Below are 15,790 nucleotides of genomic sequence, written 5' to 3'. Positions count from 1 at the left end.
TCGTTGGAAGTGAAGGAAATGAATTTGCTGTATTTGGCTCTTTTATAGAAAATCCTTATATCTACAAGTCATCGTAAAATAAATCACAGAACTACTTCTTCGTATTTCTTGATAGAATTATAAATATATATTTAATAAATATCATTTATTAAACTATTATAGGTATATTAAATAAAAGTAAACTGATATAAATTTAAATAAAGTCTAAAAACTAATTTTGATTTTGAAAATAGCTACTAACTGTCACCAGAAACTTGCAATGACGACACTAGCCCTCTTGGTTGCCATTTTATTGAGAAATTGCTCTTTATTCAAAATGTAAGCTAGATAGGTATAGGAAACCCTAATATAACAATAGTTTGAAAGAGCATTTGAAGCTGCTTCGATTTATTTAAAAAAATACAGGGTGTTGTATTTCAAATAACGAAGTTTTTGTGTAAAATAAATATTTAAAATAGACTAGCAATTTTTGATACCCCTGTATACATTAAACGATGCAACCAAATTTTTCAGTAAAGTTTATTTCTTTGGCTGAAAGGTCAGCACAAGAATTAATTCTGAAAAGCAATGTACAGGGTGTTGACAATCTTTTTCATTATAGCATGCATATTTAAATATCTTTAAAAATCTCAAACACCAAAGCTTGTAAACATATTTGACCCTTATAATAAAGCTTTATTTTGTATCGACGGATCCAAATATGAAATAAAATACCGGGTGTTCCGTAAGAACCAATATAACTTTGGTGTGGATCTTAGTTCTGACGTACCCGGTACATTTCAAAATAATTTTAAATTATGTACATTGTCTTTCCACATATACCCATAAAATGTTTTGTTTCTACATATTTCCGTTTTCGTATAAACACACGAATCGAATGAGGTGCCCGCCACCCTGTATATTAAGGAAAAAGGAACCCTACTTTGTTTAATTTCATTAACCCAAACCAGAGTTTCGATATTGAAAATACCTCTTTACATGCATATTTTTGAAAAAAAATTCCGTTTTCTAATTAGCCATAGCGGACATTTTTCCAAGTTGAAAATAAATTACAACGATTTTCGTTGACGGATTTACTTATTAAAATTTTGTTCTAAATGTTATACAATAAGTACTTTCTGAGACACCCGGCTTCCATTCTTAGTTGGTCACTTGGTATATTGAGTCAGTAAATGCTATTAGTTACTAAGATTGATAAAAAATTATATAGTAAATAGAATAATATAGTTAATATAATTATTTAATAACATAAATATATACTGAATATACGTTACTGAAACTACTAAACTAACTAAGTGAAATTTAGGTAGCCTAATTATTTTTAAATAAATGCCAAAATGAAAGAATAAATATAAAATTAGTTAATTCTATATGAATTTCGTAATTGATTGTTTTACTACTTGTAACATATATAATACTTACTAGTGAAAAGTAGTTCTATTATATTTTATGGTTTTTGCTTGGCAACAATCGCATGTTGCATAAGTTACTATATTTGAAGTATCACAATATCTTTCTAAATGTATACACTTGGCATAGAAGAAATTATAAAAAAACAAGAATTAACATAAAATAAGCCCAACAAATTGGCAAAAATTAAAATCAAATTCAATGACGTTGATTCATTCCCATGATGTCGATTTTGTCGTTTATGCATAAATATAAAGATAAAGTTAGACTCCTTCCTACGTTTTTTATTCAATAGGTAGTTTAGTTGATTGTGACGTGTTTAAAAACGATTTTTAGGTTTCCCATACCAGACTTTCGACCTGCACATGACATGAGCAAAATTCCATGGTGGGAGCGGAATGTCAGACCAGATTATGTATCTCTCCAGTTGCATGATGCCAATTTTCACTCAATATTCGTAACAAACCAAACAGTCGGCGAGTATTCTCTGGAATGCAAACTTCTAGACATTTACTATTATGAATCTGAGCATTGTACGGGCTTACACATCGGTAGATCAGGAAAAGATGATAAATATAGTTCCATAGAACAAAGTACTCCTCAGACTAGGTATTTCAATTAACTTATGTGAAACTCAGTGAAATAAGCTTAAAGGTCTTATTAAATATTAGTTGATATAACCATCACACGTTTTTGGTGACATTTATTATCATTATCACATTATTTCAGGATCATTAGGTCATTTAGGCACTTTTTAACACTCTGTAGTTGATTTTTCATCTTACTTTAATATAGTGATGTAATTGAATACAAACCAATGCGCGGCAACAATTTTTTCTTAATTCACTGAGATTGTATAATATTTAATTTTTTAAGGTTATGTATTAAGGTGTATCCTAAGAGTCCCTGTGAAGAGAACATAGTTATATCTGATCCAATGACGCATTCGTTGTATGATGCTTTTGAGAATCAGGGTAACTCTGAACCAGGTCCCTTTAGTGCTAAAAGAGTTGTACATGAAAGTGATACTCCACATAATAAACATCATAAAGGTATATCTCAAGTCTGTCCAGTAAGAGAAGGGACCAGTGATATACAGCAACTGGCACTGTGTAACTTCTATTGTTGGACAGACTATATAAGAATATATTTAATACTGTGGTCGAGAAATGTTTAAAACACAAATTGTTATTTAAGTGTGTAGTCAAAGTTTAGTGGTTGATATTTTTAACAAAAAGTTTATATAAATATAGGTTCAAAAATGCTTTGTTTTCAAAATAACTACAAACCATGACGAGTGATTGCATCAAAGTGGGTAGTCTGAAAATTAACATTTTTTTTTTAATTATATACTAAAAATATACCGGGTGCGTGTCTCAAAAGTGACTCACCCCGATAATTTTTTTATTTTTTCGGATAAAAAAAACGAGATTTGGTATGTTAGTACAGTACGTCTGTCCGTTCTGTAGCTACGGGGTGTCCGTGAGAGGGGAAACGATATTCTCTCGATGTTTTTCGTAAAAAATTAGACGACGCGTCCCATCAATAAAAATTCGACAAATTTGCAAGTAGAAAATAAAATGAGTGGGCGGAGCGATTTGCGGTGACGTACTCGTCAAGTCGACGTATAAAATATATTGCTGTTTATTTAAATGTTTTTTGTCCGCATTGCTTTTATAGACACAGATCCAGCAGACGTACTGTACATGACATAAATTAGGATTGATTGACGTATAAGTAAACCAAACCAAATTATTCGTAAAAAAATGCTTTTTTTCAAATATGCTAATGAGCCACCCTCGTTCCATTTCAAAAATTGAAATATGATTAAAAATACGATTTGGCCATCTTTTACCGGCCAGGACAAGACACTAAAAACATTAGACAATCAAATCTATTTTTCCAAGGCTCCTTGATTAAAAATTAGTGTTTTTAACAAAGGCACTCTAGATTGAAATTTAAAATACAGTATTTTTTAAGCGGAAATGGCAAAAGTTGACATATTATCTCTCCAAAAAATCCTATATGGGTATTTCACAACGGCAAGAAAATCTACAAAATAAAATAGTTATTTTTTGTAAACACTTCTGGGCGTTAATCCCAAACGGAAACTACTTGCCAGAAGTTAGGTTTACAGATATACAAATTTGCCTAATGAACAAAAAAATGCTTAACGTTTCGGAAAAAACTCTTTTCGTCGTCGGGATTTAATCGTCGTGCCATTTAAAAATGAAAAGATGTAGTCATTTCCGGTGAAACAAGAAGTTATGAAACGGTTAGCCGCTTTTGAGACACACCTGGTATAATGTTTGATTATAATCATTTAAAATTAATACAGTGTTGTGGCAGTATGTGTCAACATTTTAAAAATACGTGGCTTATCGTTAATATCTTTTTTATCGTGGTTTGTCGTCCATAATCTTTTAGTCGATTTTGTTGACATTCACGGTAAATTGATACTCTAGGTATCATTATTTTTGCCGCTGCCTCTCAGTTATAAAAATTAAATAATTTTTTTATACCTAATATGGAGAACAAATGGAAATTTTGTCCCCCCAAAAATTCTCCTGTGCCATACCAAAGATATTAGCCAATATCAAGTGAGAAAAATCAACAAAATGGTCTAAAAGATTATTAAGATATTTACGAAAAAACGATTTATTTTCAATGTTTGACACTGTATATTGAAAAGGAAACATTTCTGGAACTGTATATAAAATTTTTGCCTTAAATCGCTCCCCCCTAAATTTGCCAATGTACTTAATAGTACCCTTCTATATCAATATATAATATATGTATATTTTAAGAAAATCTAGGAACTAGTTCTTAGATTTTCATTCTCACTAGTCGGTCGATACTACTGTCTGCTATATATTTTAAAGTACTTTAACGGACTAACCTGTGATATTATTTTTAGATGAAAATGAAGAACTAGTGATACCAGGAGACAAATCTGAACTTGAAGATTTCGTTCAATCGACCAGTTCGAACGTCGAAACGTTGGTAGAAGTGACATTGCCAATAGTTTCCGTTCAGTTACAATCTAAAAGAATCTACGAATTGATATACAATAGAATAAATAACGATTTATTGTTATGGGCCCCTTCAGCGCCTAAGCCAACAAATAGTCTATACAATCCTGTTTATGGTGGTGGAAATCTGCAGGATTTTGATTTGGACGATAATTTTATTATGGCTAAAAGTGGAGTCCAAATAGGTAAAAATTAGGGATATCTTTGATAGTCCAGGGATCTATTCATGCTATATATTCTGTTCAGTTTTGTTCAGTATTTTTTAAGGACTCTATTAATTTTCACTTCATTTATTTTCTGATCATATTTTAGATTCTGACAGTGAGTCGAGCGATGAAGTATCAGAGAATTGCGCAAGCAACATATTTTATTCAACATATGACTCCAAAACTAAGCATTCCCCAAAAAATATCCAGGCGACTGGAAGAAGAAATAGCCAAAGCGAATTTGTTTTATCTCTTAACATTGGCGAAGGTTTGGTTTGTGTAAATCCGCCGGTTAGAGACGCAGCCTCCAATGTAATACCAGGTAATTGTTTTTTCAAAAAATAAACAGTCTCATGCTAACCTTTTTTTGTTAAATTAAATTTATCTGTTGACTATTGAAGTATTACCACAGCTTACTCACTCAGCCTGCTGTTTATCTTCGCTAGTTTTTTAATACACGCGCTTTACCTGCCGCGATTGTTCTCGTACATATGCAAGAATCAGAGAACACTAGTCTCCATAGTTTTTATAAACTAGCGTCAATGGAACTCAAAATCTGACTTATTAACAACATAAGCTAATATCTCGGATATACATGATTGTCAATCGACTGGCTGTTTAAATGAGTAGGTTGTGGGTTGTGGTATTACCACAAAAATTATAAATAACCAGAATCCTATTTCTGTACATTGCTACGCCCAGTCCACCGCACAAAGTTGAATCACTAGTTCCTCACCAAAATATTTTATTATTATACCCATACTACTTATACGTCATTGACAACGCTCTGCTTTGGGTCTCGATTTCCGTACAATGCATTTATAAGTGTACTGAACAAAGAGTGAAGAGTACAAACGTTGCCAAAGGTATAAAATAAACCGGAAAACTGTGCACATCGCTAAGACACGTGGAAGGGGACATGGCAGCTTCGTCGCAGTCGACATAGTCGCGCTGTATAAAAATCAGAAAATTGAAATCCAGTACTTTACTTACTTTATGTGTACTAAACCACTAAACCACTTTGTTGTACTGAAAACTGTTGCAACGAAAATCGTTTTAACAAAAATTCCTTGTCCAAGTCCCATCCAGATCAAAGGGAATTATGGCCTATTACAGAGCGTAGTGTGTAAGTAGGTGCTCGGTAGTGGTCGGGGGCGCTATTAGAACTCCTAATTCAAAAATCGATATCTCGAAATCCATTAGAAATAATTGATTGTAGTTATTTTAAAAACTTTCTTAATGATTCTGCTATATTTTCCTCACAAACACCATATGAAACTTTATACAATCAAAAAAGTTACATGGTTGCTGAAAATTTAGTTCGAAAAAAAAACAAGCCTATCAAAATTTTCTCATTTAACATCCCGGCGAACTTAACTTCAAAATAAAAAAAAAGTTTCAGTATCTCTTTTTTTGGTTCTTGAGTTATGGCGTGTTAGTGTGTTAAAAATTTGAAATTTCAAATTACCGCGATTATTGACGTTTTCTTTATTATAAAAAAATGGTCGCCCTAACAACCTCGCCTTTCTACAACTTAATAATATCCTCAAGCGATTCACTTTCACACATATATGTAAATACCGACCCAAGAACAAGACTTGCTAATACTGTATAGGTAAAGAGTAGTAGACGACGATAACGACAGTTGCTACAACTACATGAAGTCATGCTCGAGAAACTGTCTTTAATTCTAGATCGATTCTAAGAAGTGTCCTAACAAGAACGTGGCCGGAATCATTGAAACAAGAGAAAGGGTGCATCTACTACCCGATCTGGTAGTTAAAATACGAACTGACTGCTTAATCCCCAATAATTTATAGGGGATAAATCGGGCTATCGAATTGAAGATTGTTGACAGGCAGTCCTCGATTTACGTCGTTTCGTGTTACGTCGTTTCGAGTTACGTCGAACAAATTTTTGTCACTATTCCTCAAAGTTACGTCCCACTGTTTCGAGTTACGTCATTTTTTGAAACGATCCAAATTTTAAAAGAAGTTTGGACATAAACAATAAAATTTTAGCAACATACAAGCAGGGTTGACAGATCCTCATAATGAAAAAGCGGGACAGTGTTGATATTATTACTTAATTAAGTTAATTAGCAACTATTACGACTTTTGACGACACCCACAATAAAAGTTCCAACCAAAAATATAAATATATACTTTCTAAATATGTCTACTTTCTGTAGTTGCCATCATAGAGGTTGCCATATTAGTATGAATTATATTTACTATTATATTAGTTAAAAATACTTTTTTGATTAGATAATGAAAAAGCGGGACTGTAAAAATACTTGCCCTAATTTGTTTTTCTTAAAAAATACTTTTTTTTCGTATTTTTTTGTTTCTTGTATTATTATGAGTTTAACTACATATACAATACACTGTTTCTCATACCTCAATTATTTAAAAATACAATAATATTAATATATACAAACGCACATCTCCTTTTTTTATCGTATTTTTATCTTACAAAAGTACCTAACTTCTTCATTTTCTATAGGATCTTATGACAAAATAAGATTCGACTTACGTCGTTTCGACTTAATTTGCGCTATTTTGAAGAACCTAACCTGCCGTAAGTATGAGGACTGCCTGTATTTCATTTCGGTCTGTCGTAATTTATTAAGACAATCAAATAGAGTACGCGCGCTCATTGAAATCTCGTTGCATCATGAATTAAAGGTTGGGCATATTGGCGATATACACGGAAGCGGACGGGATATGGTATTCTGGTTAGTCCTTATTCTATAGTATTACCTCTGGTATACATAAAATTGTAAAATTGAGTAACATTGTATACAATAATCTAATATTAAAAACTCAAGTAGACAAATTTTATTGTGAATTTTCTTCAACAAAAATAATTCATTTTAGGCCAACAAGGAGAATTATTCTTAAAAATAAAGAAAGCAAGTGTATATGTTGTGAGTGGATACAAGGGCGATAATGATTTAGGTTATGTTTGTGTACAGTTGAGTGATGCACATCTCTTTCATTCTGGTAGGTATATTTAAATGTTTATTAAATTACATATCTAAAAATACCGGATGCGTCTCGAAAGTGGCTCAGCCCTATAACTTTTTTAATTTTTTAAATAAAAAAACGAGATTTGGTATGTTAGTATATGACATAAATTAGGTTTGATTGACGAGTTTAATTGTTTTGGGTCACTTCCTGTTTCAACGGAAATGACTACAACTTTTGATTTTTAAATGGCACCCTCGGTATTTTTTTACTTTATTTAATAGAAAGGAGCCTTGTAAAAATAGTTTTAACCGTCTAATATCTTTCGTGTCTTGTCCTGGCCGGCTAAAAGAGGTCAAAATCGTATTTCTAATCATATTTCAATTTTTTCAAATGGAACGAGGGTGGCTCATTAGCATATTTGGAAAAAGCATTTTTTTACGAATAATTTTGTACCACACACTTGGTATTTCGAGGCAAGTTGTCGTTATGAACCGCATGTTACAATTTCAAATAAACCATATGCGAAAATGTCAAAAGTTTACTTATGAAATGTCATTCTATTTAGAGTGTGATTTTCTAATGAATAAAGTAGAAATATACCAAGGGTGTCATTTAATTTAAATCAAAAGTTGTAATCGTTTTCGGTGAAACGGGCAGTGACCAAAAACAACTGAATACGTCAATCAATCATATTTTATGTCATATAGTAACATACACCAAATCTCTTTTTTTTATCTGAAAAAATAAAAAAAAATGTTATAGGGGTGAACCACTTTTCAGACGCACCAGACCGCCAACATTGTTAGGTATTGTTACATGTAGTGCTCAATTTGTGCATTCTATCCTCAATTTTAATAATTATGAAAATACTTAGATAAAAAAAATAAAAAATGTTGTTTCTCATAAATATTGACTTGTACCGTAAAAGTTTAAGTGTGGGCTTATATGTGTCCGTAATTCGTCATCTGTTGGTCCATTTCTCCAATCGCGATGGAATATATGACCTGTCATTTTCAAAATAAACCATTGAAATTGCATAAAAATGACGACGGACGAGGCATGGCTGACGCATATAAACTCAATTTTAAAAGTTTTAGATCTTTTTGTCTTACATATAGGCATTTTATACGCTATTTGGCTAGTTTTTACAGAAAATCCGATGTAATGGATATTTTTTATTCAGTAATTATGTCTGCGATGTTGCCAGATTGGACAGACAGATTTATATTACGATAAATTTTGTTTGTAATCCTTTTATTAAAAAAATAATTTGTTTCGATGTAGATATGCAGCCAGCTCCTAATACCAGTCCTCCTTTAAGAGAAGCTGATTCTATGGCTGGAAAATATTTATTATCTACTATTTATCAATCGGATGGTAAAGTTCTAGCCGGATCAAACAGTCATGGGGCTGAAAGGGAAATGTTCACTGTCGCTGTTAAGATACAAGCCAATCACGAAACACACCACGTGAAAGTAAGAAGCATATTTGCAAATATTACCATGAACTTTTAGAATTTAGAATTTAGAATGAGTGGGAGGGGGGTTAATCACTTCGACCTTACAGATCCATTGTGTCCCCCTTTCTTGAATCATAACTCATCATACAGTCCCAGGGCTTTGACAAAAGCCAGTATCTGGGACGGTTTTATAGAGGGTAGTTCTCCATCTCCAATATCAGTCGTACCAAAATTCATGGCACGAATGGTTGTCGTCTCGGCGCACTCAGTGATGAGGTGTACTGGTGTTTCACCATCTTCCCCACAGAATCGTCATTCGCCGTTTCTTCTTAGTTTCAATCTACTGAGGTGTTCATTGAGGAGACAGTGTCCTGTTAAAAACCCCGTGACAATCCGAAGATTGTTCTTACTCAGACCCAAGAAGATCTGTGATTTTTCTTGATCATAAGCCCTCAGAAACTTCTTCGTACCATGAACTTAGAATAGAATATAATTAATAAATATTTTTTAAAATCTTAATAAATGAATTTGATTTTTCTTCTATTTTTTATTTATAGGTTGTTACTGTGTCACTAGGACTGAACAGAGCTACCTTGAGGCACAGAATGAGCCGAGAACCGAATTCTTGGATATCGCATATTTTGGACTTCTTCAACGTTCAGGATTATCCAATTCCTGGATACATAGCCAAAGACGTTCTGACGGAACTGCATTTAAACTTGTGGGATTGTGCAGTAGATTACAGGTTGGTACTAGTTTGGATATTCACAGCTTTCAATAATAATAACCTTTTAATTTGGATTGTTGAAATCGAAGGTTTGTTCTGTATATCGTTTTTTTTTAATAGAACTCCATAGCCTATGCATATATATAATAGTAATTTTATTTATTTCAGACCGTTCCATTTGCCCTTAAGATCGGTGATCACTATTGGAAACTTCTGTTTGTGCTCACATTTGACAGCCGTCTCTAATACTTCCACCCTGTTGTTCATATTCGAAGATTGTCGCTTGTTTTTGAGCGAAAAAGCTCCCCCTAAAAATGGAGTACCTTCTAATGCAGCTGTAGACTTGGTGAAGGACTACGTGAACGTGGTAGAATTGGCATTATTCGAGATCAGCATCAAAACCGCAAATAAGGTATTTTTTTACAGGATGCGCCAAGAAATGCACAACAAATGGGAAACAAATTATTCAGTGTTTTAAAAATAAGTTTATATGCGGAAACAAAAAAGAACAGTTTGATCGAACAAGCTCTTTTCATAGTTTTCAGCCATCCGAACTTTACATTTTTTTATAAACTAGACGATATCCCGAAAATTTCGAGATCCCGCGGGATTGGAAATATCAATCCCGCGGAATATTGAATTAGTGATCTCGAGTCGGGATTGCATTCCCTATTTAATAGTCATGGCCACAAATTACAAAAATCCTCTTTTTAGATGCAAAAAGCGTAGTTAGGTGAAAATATCGAAAACGCCAAAGAGTTGTTCGGAATTTGATTTTGTTCATAATTGACATTGAAGTTTCATAAACATATAAACACTTTCAGAACATATTTTTAAACCAGAATCTTTTGTCCTTATCTCTTATAGTACTAACATCTATTATTATTTACCTATCGTGTGATATATTTATTTTACAACTACTCCAGTTTTTAGTACCATATTATGAGTGGTATACATACTTTATTGGTGTCTAATATAACACTCTCGGGGACCGAATATTAACTCTGTGGTACTCGAAGGCCAGAACTCGATATATTAACATTATTTCCCTAAGACATATCGGGTTCTGATATGTACCGGTCTACACTTAATTTTCCGTCGCTTGTTCCTCCACTTGACTTTAAAAAAAACACACGTAATAACACAAACTAAAATGCAACAACAATTCGCAAATATTTTTAATTTTCCAGAACGCGGGTATTTGACATAATTTGATACAAATAATAACCAATAATTTGGCAAGAGTTTGATAAGTCTTAAAAATCTTAAGCATACGCATCTGCGTCCGTGCGTCGTTTATCGTTCAGTTAACTGCAACCATATTGAAATATGATCTGTCATTTTTGAAATAAACCAATAAGACTGGTTAAAAACAAGAGACGACGCGACGCATGGCGGATTTACATAGTATTAACCCATCCATAATTAACTTAAAAGATATTAGAAATTTTTTTAGTGAAATAAATGGATACCAACCGTATATTGGTCGTCGGGTGGAAGCGCAACTTTGCCCGAATATACATAACTATGTTCAAGCAATGCTCGTACCACGAATTCGTAGAACCCTGTATATAGGCTTTCTAAATGAATGGTGTAATACTCTATTCTAGATTAATAAAATATGTTGGGGTTGAAAGTTTTCTTTTTTATAAAACATTAAAAGTTTCACTTGTTAAAAATTCAAATTTTTTAGTTTTTATGACGTCTTTGTATATTTATGAAATTTGGAACGTAACATATACCATATACTGGATAAATTTTCTTTTTAAAATTTTTCGATATTTTGTCACTTCACCCCGATTTCTGTATATCTGAAAAATATTTTCTCCTTTGCTGCCATGGCATATGTTGAAAAGATCTTTTCTTGTTGGATATGGTGAAGAAAGTTTGTATATTATTATCTACTCATTAATAAACAAAATCCACTTGAAATATTTATTCCATTTTTTGTCACACCTTGTATAATGTGTTACTTAAGTGAAGCGTATAATCTAACCTACTAGATGTACATGTTATTTCCCTAACAGGTCGTTGTTTTTTTACCTCACATAAGTAAACTATATTGACTACAAACCAAAGATATTTATGGACCAGAGCGCCTCTCTGCTTACTTATTTTTTTGATCATTTTAAAATAGCTTTGATTTGCGTATACGTTACGCTCCATAAAAATAATAATAGTAATTTTTCACTGATATAAATGTTTGTATAATGTTCCAGAAGAGTGGCATTAATCCATACATAGATCTGCGAGCTTCGAATAATATCTTGAACATTAGAACTTGTTCGGATAGCGGGAGGGCATTATTCCAACTACTGACGTACTACATAAACGACGGGGATATAAATCCTGAACCATCTGCTAGTGAAAATTCCACTACCAGTCATGTAGATGATGCAGAAGAGGAACTGGTAACCGTAGAACAATATGAGAACACTTTATCCAAAAGCCAGCAAGATCAGTTGGCAGAAATGCTACAAGAAGCAATGCAAGAAAGTCCGAAAGGAAATAAAGGTAAATATTTTGTTTGTTTTTGTTTAATTTCTACATTGAAAAAATCGAAAATATATGAAGAAGTGAAATAAAATCCTTGAAACCATTCCTGGTAGTCTAGTCAAGTTGTATTTTTGGAGAACAGTTTTGGGGCAGTTCTAATTTATTTTTTTATATTTTTTGGGGCGCTAAATCCTAATCTGATGTTTACTAACAAAATTTTGGACGGAATATTGAAAAAAATGCAAAAAATCGCGTGCGTGGGACCAAGTGTGTTGGACCAAATTATTCGAATATTTTTTTTTCCAAATATGCTAATGATCCACCCTTGTTGCATTTGAAAAAATTGAGGTACAATTAAAAATACGATTTGGGCATCTTTTAACTGACCAAGACAAGACACTTAAAACATTAGACGATCAAATCTATTTTTCCAACGCTCCTTGATTAAAAATTAGTGTTTTTAACACAACCATGGCACTCTAGATTGAAATTTAAAATACAATTTTGTTTTAAGCAAAAATGTCAAAAGTTGACATCTGATATGTCATTCTAGTCAGAGTGTCATTTTCTATCGAATAAAGTAAAAAAATACCGACGGTGCCATTTAAAAATCAAAAGTTGTAGTTATTTCCTGGAGGTTATTGTTAGTTATTTCCACACAGGAAGTAACCGGAAACAATTGAATACGCCAATCAATCCTAATTTATGTCATATATTAATATACCTAATCTCGTTTTTTTATCTGAAAAAATAAAAAAGTAAGTAAAGACGCACCCATAAATTAGAGTTTTGGAGTACACAAAGTAGGTTTTTGCAGAGGCGCCCGATCATTTCTTCAGAGTACATTTTTGCATTTTCCCCATGTTCCGTCAAGAAAGTTTGTTAGCAAACCTCAGATTCGAATTCAGCACTTCAAAAAACATTATAAATAGAAGATATCAGAACTACCCCTAAACTTTACTCCAAGAGACTTTTTTGAGTAGACCTTTCGCCACTGAAAAAAATACATAAAATTATATAAATATAATATATACACAAAGGTGCCCGGTGGCGTAGAGGTACAGGCTCTCGTCTACAAATCTCAAGATGTGGGTTCGATTCCCACACCCGGCTTTTCATCAGCCGACTATTTTTATTAAAATAAAAATATTTTGGGTACCTAGGTCGACTCAGCCTTAAATGAGTACTTGGGATTCACAATCCTGAGGTAATAATAGGCGGTTGAAGCGTAGTGCTAGCCACATTACCTTCCTTGTATACCGAACGGCTCTAGTATAGCAAGCTGTACCTTGCTGCTCCCATGGCGTTAAACGCTATATACGGGAGCTATTATTATTATTAATATACACACAATGTTTACAAATCAGCAAATATTGCTAGAAATGTTGTTACACAACTTTCAACATCTACCTTACATATTTTTGTTTTATTCGTTTATTTTAGTCAAGATGAACGTGCCTATGACAGGTGCCAAACTGTTCTACTTTCCTGATGAAATGGAGGCATTAGAGGACTTGCCTCATAGCAATTTGCCCCAAATCAATGCAGACTTGGGCGAGATCAACCCATACCATTTTGGCACAAGCAAACACAACAGCAGTGACATATACGAAGAGTTCTGTATAATAGATATCGACACAATTTCAGGTTTGTTTCCAAAAGATGGCGTGCCAGAGATCACCTGGTTGACTGACGCACCTGTTAATGTGGTGGAGCATTATATTTCAGCACCTGTAGGAAAAAGAGGTAGGTAGTCAATAACAAATATAACCACTACAGGGCGAGTCTTAAATAAGTGCAAATATTTTTAGGGGTAGTATATTTCGTCCCCAGAAAGACAACTATAAGGTTTTTTTTAAGAAAAAAAATTTGAAAATTTGGAATTTTTTGAAAAAAATGTTGAATTTTTTTTAGTTTTTAGTTAAAAAACATAATTTGTTGATAATATTGATCATAATAATATATTTAAGAACATATCTAGGAATCATAATATATAAGAACAAAGGAAGTGCATCAGACTGCGAAAACTACCGAGGAATTTCGCTATCTGGCTAGAATTCTGGCTATCGGAGAAAAAATTCTTGCAAAAATTATGTATCGCAAACGGGTTTTCGCGCCAGCCGCGGTACCGTCGATTCCATATTCTCCATCCGCCAACTACAGGCAAAAGTAAAAGAGCAGCAGTCTAAACTTTATGTTTTAGATTATTCATCCAGCATTCATTGATCTAACAAAAGCCTTCGACTCTGTGAACAGAGATGCACTTTGGGCAATTATGAAAAAGTTCGGAGTACCCAACAACTTTCTTACAATCTGTAAAAGCCTCCTTAACAACAACAAATCAAGAGTGTCATATCATGGGTCACTGAGCGATCCCTTCCTAACAAGCATAGGCGTTAGGCAGGGATGTGTCTTAGTGCCTCTTCTATTCAATATATTCATGGCAGCGCTGTCCATTATAGTGGACAGCAAACTGCGGGAGAGAGGTTTGGACATTAGATAGAGATATGACGGCGGCGGCGGTCTGTTCAACATAAAAAGACTCACGGCAAAAATACGTACAAAATTCATCACAGAACTTCAAGACGCTCATGACTGTGCTCTAGTTGCAAATACGTTACAGCAATTGCAAGAAATGTTGAACACATATACATAGGCATACGAGGCTTTGGAACTTAAGCTGAACATCGATAAAACTAAAATCATGTGCACTCCCCCAGAAGATCACAACAATGCTATAAAAATCGGAGAAGAATTATTAGAATATGTAGCGGAATTCAATTACCTCGGCAGTTTAACAGCGACAAACAGTTATCGGGCTTTTCAGTCACAGAAAAGCTCATGAAAGAAAACGCCTTGCGTGACCATCTTCTGATGCGTGTCAAATACTCGTCAGCGAGTAGTGGCAGTATGTAGTATGTAGTAGATTAAATTTACAAGAAAATCCAGAAAAGATTCAGTGCTGTAAATATTTTGGGTACCGACGATTTTAACAATTTTTTTTTTGGAAATTTTCAAAGCGAAATAACTAGGTTATTTTGGATTTATTTGAAAAGCGATAAAGAGAAGGTATGTTTCTTTTATTGAAACCTCCCAGCCCTGAAAATATTTCCACTTATTTAAGACTCACCCTGTATAACCGAAGCGTCAGCAATAAATAGTCATACATTAAGAAAAAGACCTAGAGTTTTTAAGTTTAGAAAAAAATATAAACGAATTCGGAAAAATTCGGTCTTGTTTCGGTAACATTGTAGAGTTCAGCAAAAAAAATGTTTTTCTAATCACATCACACAAACATTTTTTCAGTAACTCGATAATAAAAAGTGTTCTCATTTGTTGAGAATTTTTTAACATACCCGGCCTGTATAAGAAGTACTTTATAAGACTATTTGATTAGTTGATAATATAACATAAAGTAAAAACTCTTTAACTGATGAAGGTTTTTAATGTAGCACTAAAGAAGTTGCTCTCTGTTAAACCAAAATAAT

The 15,790-nt window shown here is 33.2% G+C and overlaps 1 protein-coding gene across 1 annotated transcript in view; it reads left to right on the top strand.

Annotated features, from left to right (window-relative positions):
* Nucleotides 1–15,790, top strand: part of LOC115874752 (autophagy-related protein 2 homolog A) — a 97,850-nt gene that overhangs the window by 35,188 nt on the left and 46,872 nt on the right. Inside the window, exons 13-22 of the mRNA XM_030890028.1 lie at nucleotides 1,747–2,019; nucleotides 2,287–2,462; nucleotides 4,328–4,627; nucleotides 4,755–4,970; nucleotides 7,528–7,653; nucleotides 8,905–9,095; nucleotides 9,637–9,824; nucleotides 9,975–10,218; nucleotides 12,026–12,320; nucleotides 13,746–14,048. Of these exons, the coding sequence (XP_030745888.1) occupies nucleotides 1,747–2,019; nucleotides 2,287–2,462; nucleotides 4,328–4,627; nucleotides 4,755–4,970; nucleotides 7,528–7,653; nucleotides 8,905–9,095; nucleotides 9,637–9,824; nucleotides 9,975–10,218; nucleotides 12,026–12,320; nucleotides 13,746–14,048 (2,312 nt within the window). The remainder of the gene's footprint in view (nucleotides 1–1,746; nucleotides 2,020–2,286; nucleotides 2,463–4,327; nucleotides 4,628–4,754; nucleotides 4,971–7,527; nucleotides 7,654–8,904; nucleotides 9,096–9,636; nucleotides 9,825–9,974; nucleotides 10,219–12,025; nucleotides 12,321–13,745; nucleotides 14,049–15,790) is intronic.

This window comes from Sitophilus oryzae, unplaced genomic scaffold (genome assembly GCF_002938485.1).
Source record: "Sitophilus oryzae breed Bouriz unplaced genomic scaffold, Soryzae_2.0 scaffold_1297_pilon_pilon, whole genome shotgun sequence".
NCBI lineage: Eukaryota > Metazoa > Arthropoda > Insecta > Coleoptera > Curculionidae > Sitophilus > Sitophilus oryzae.
This window is presented reverse-complemented; position numbering and strand designations above follow the sequence as displayed.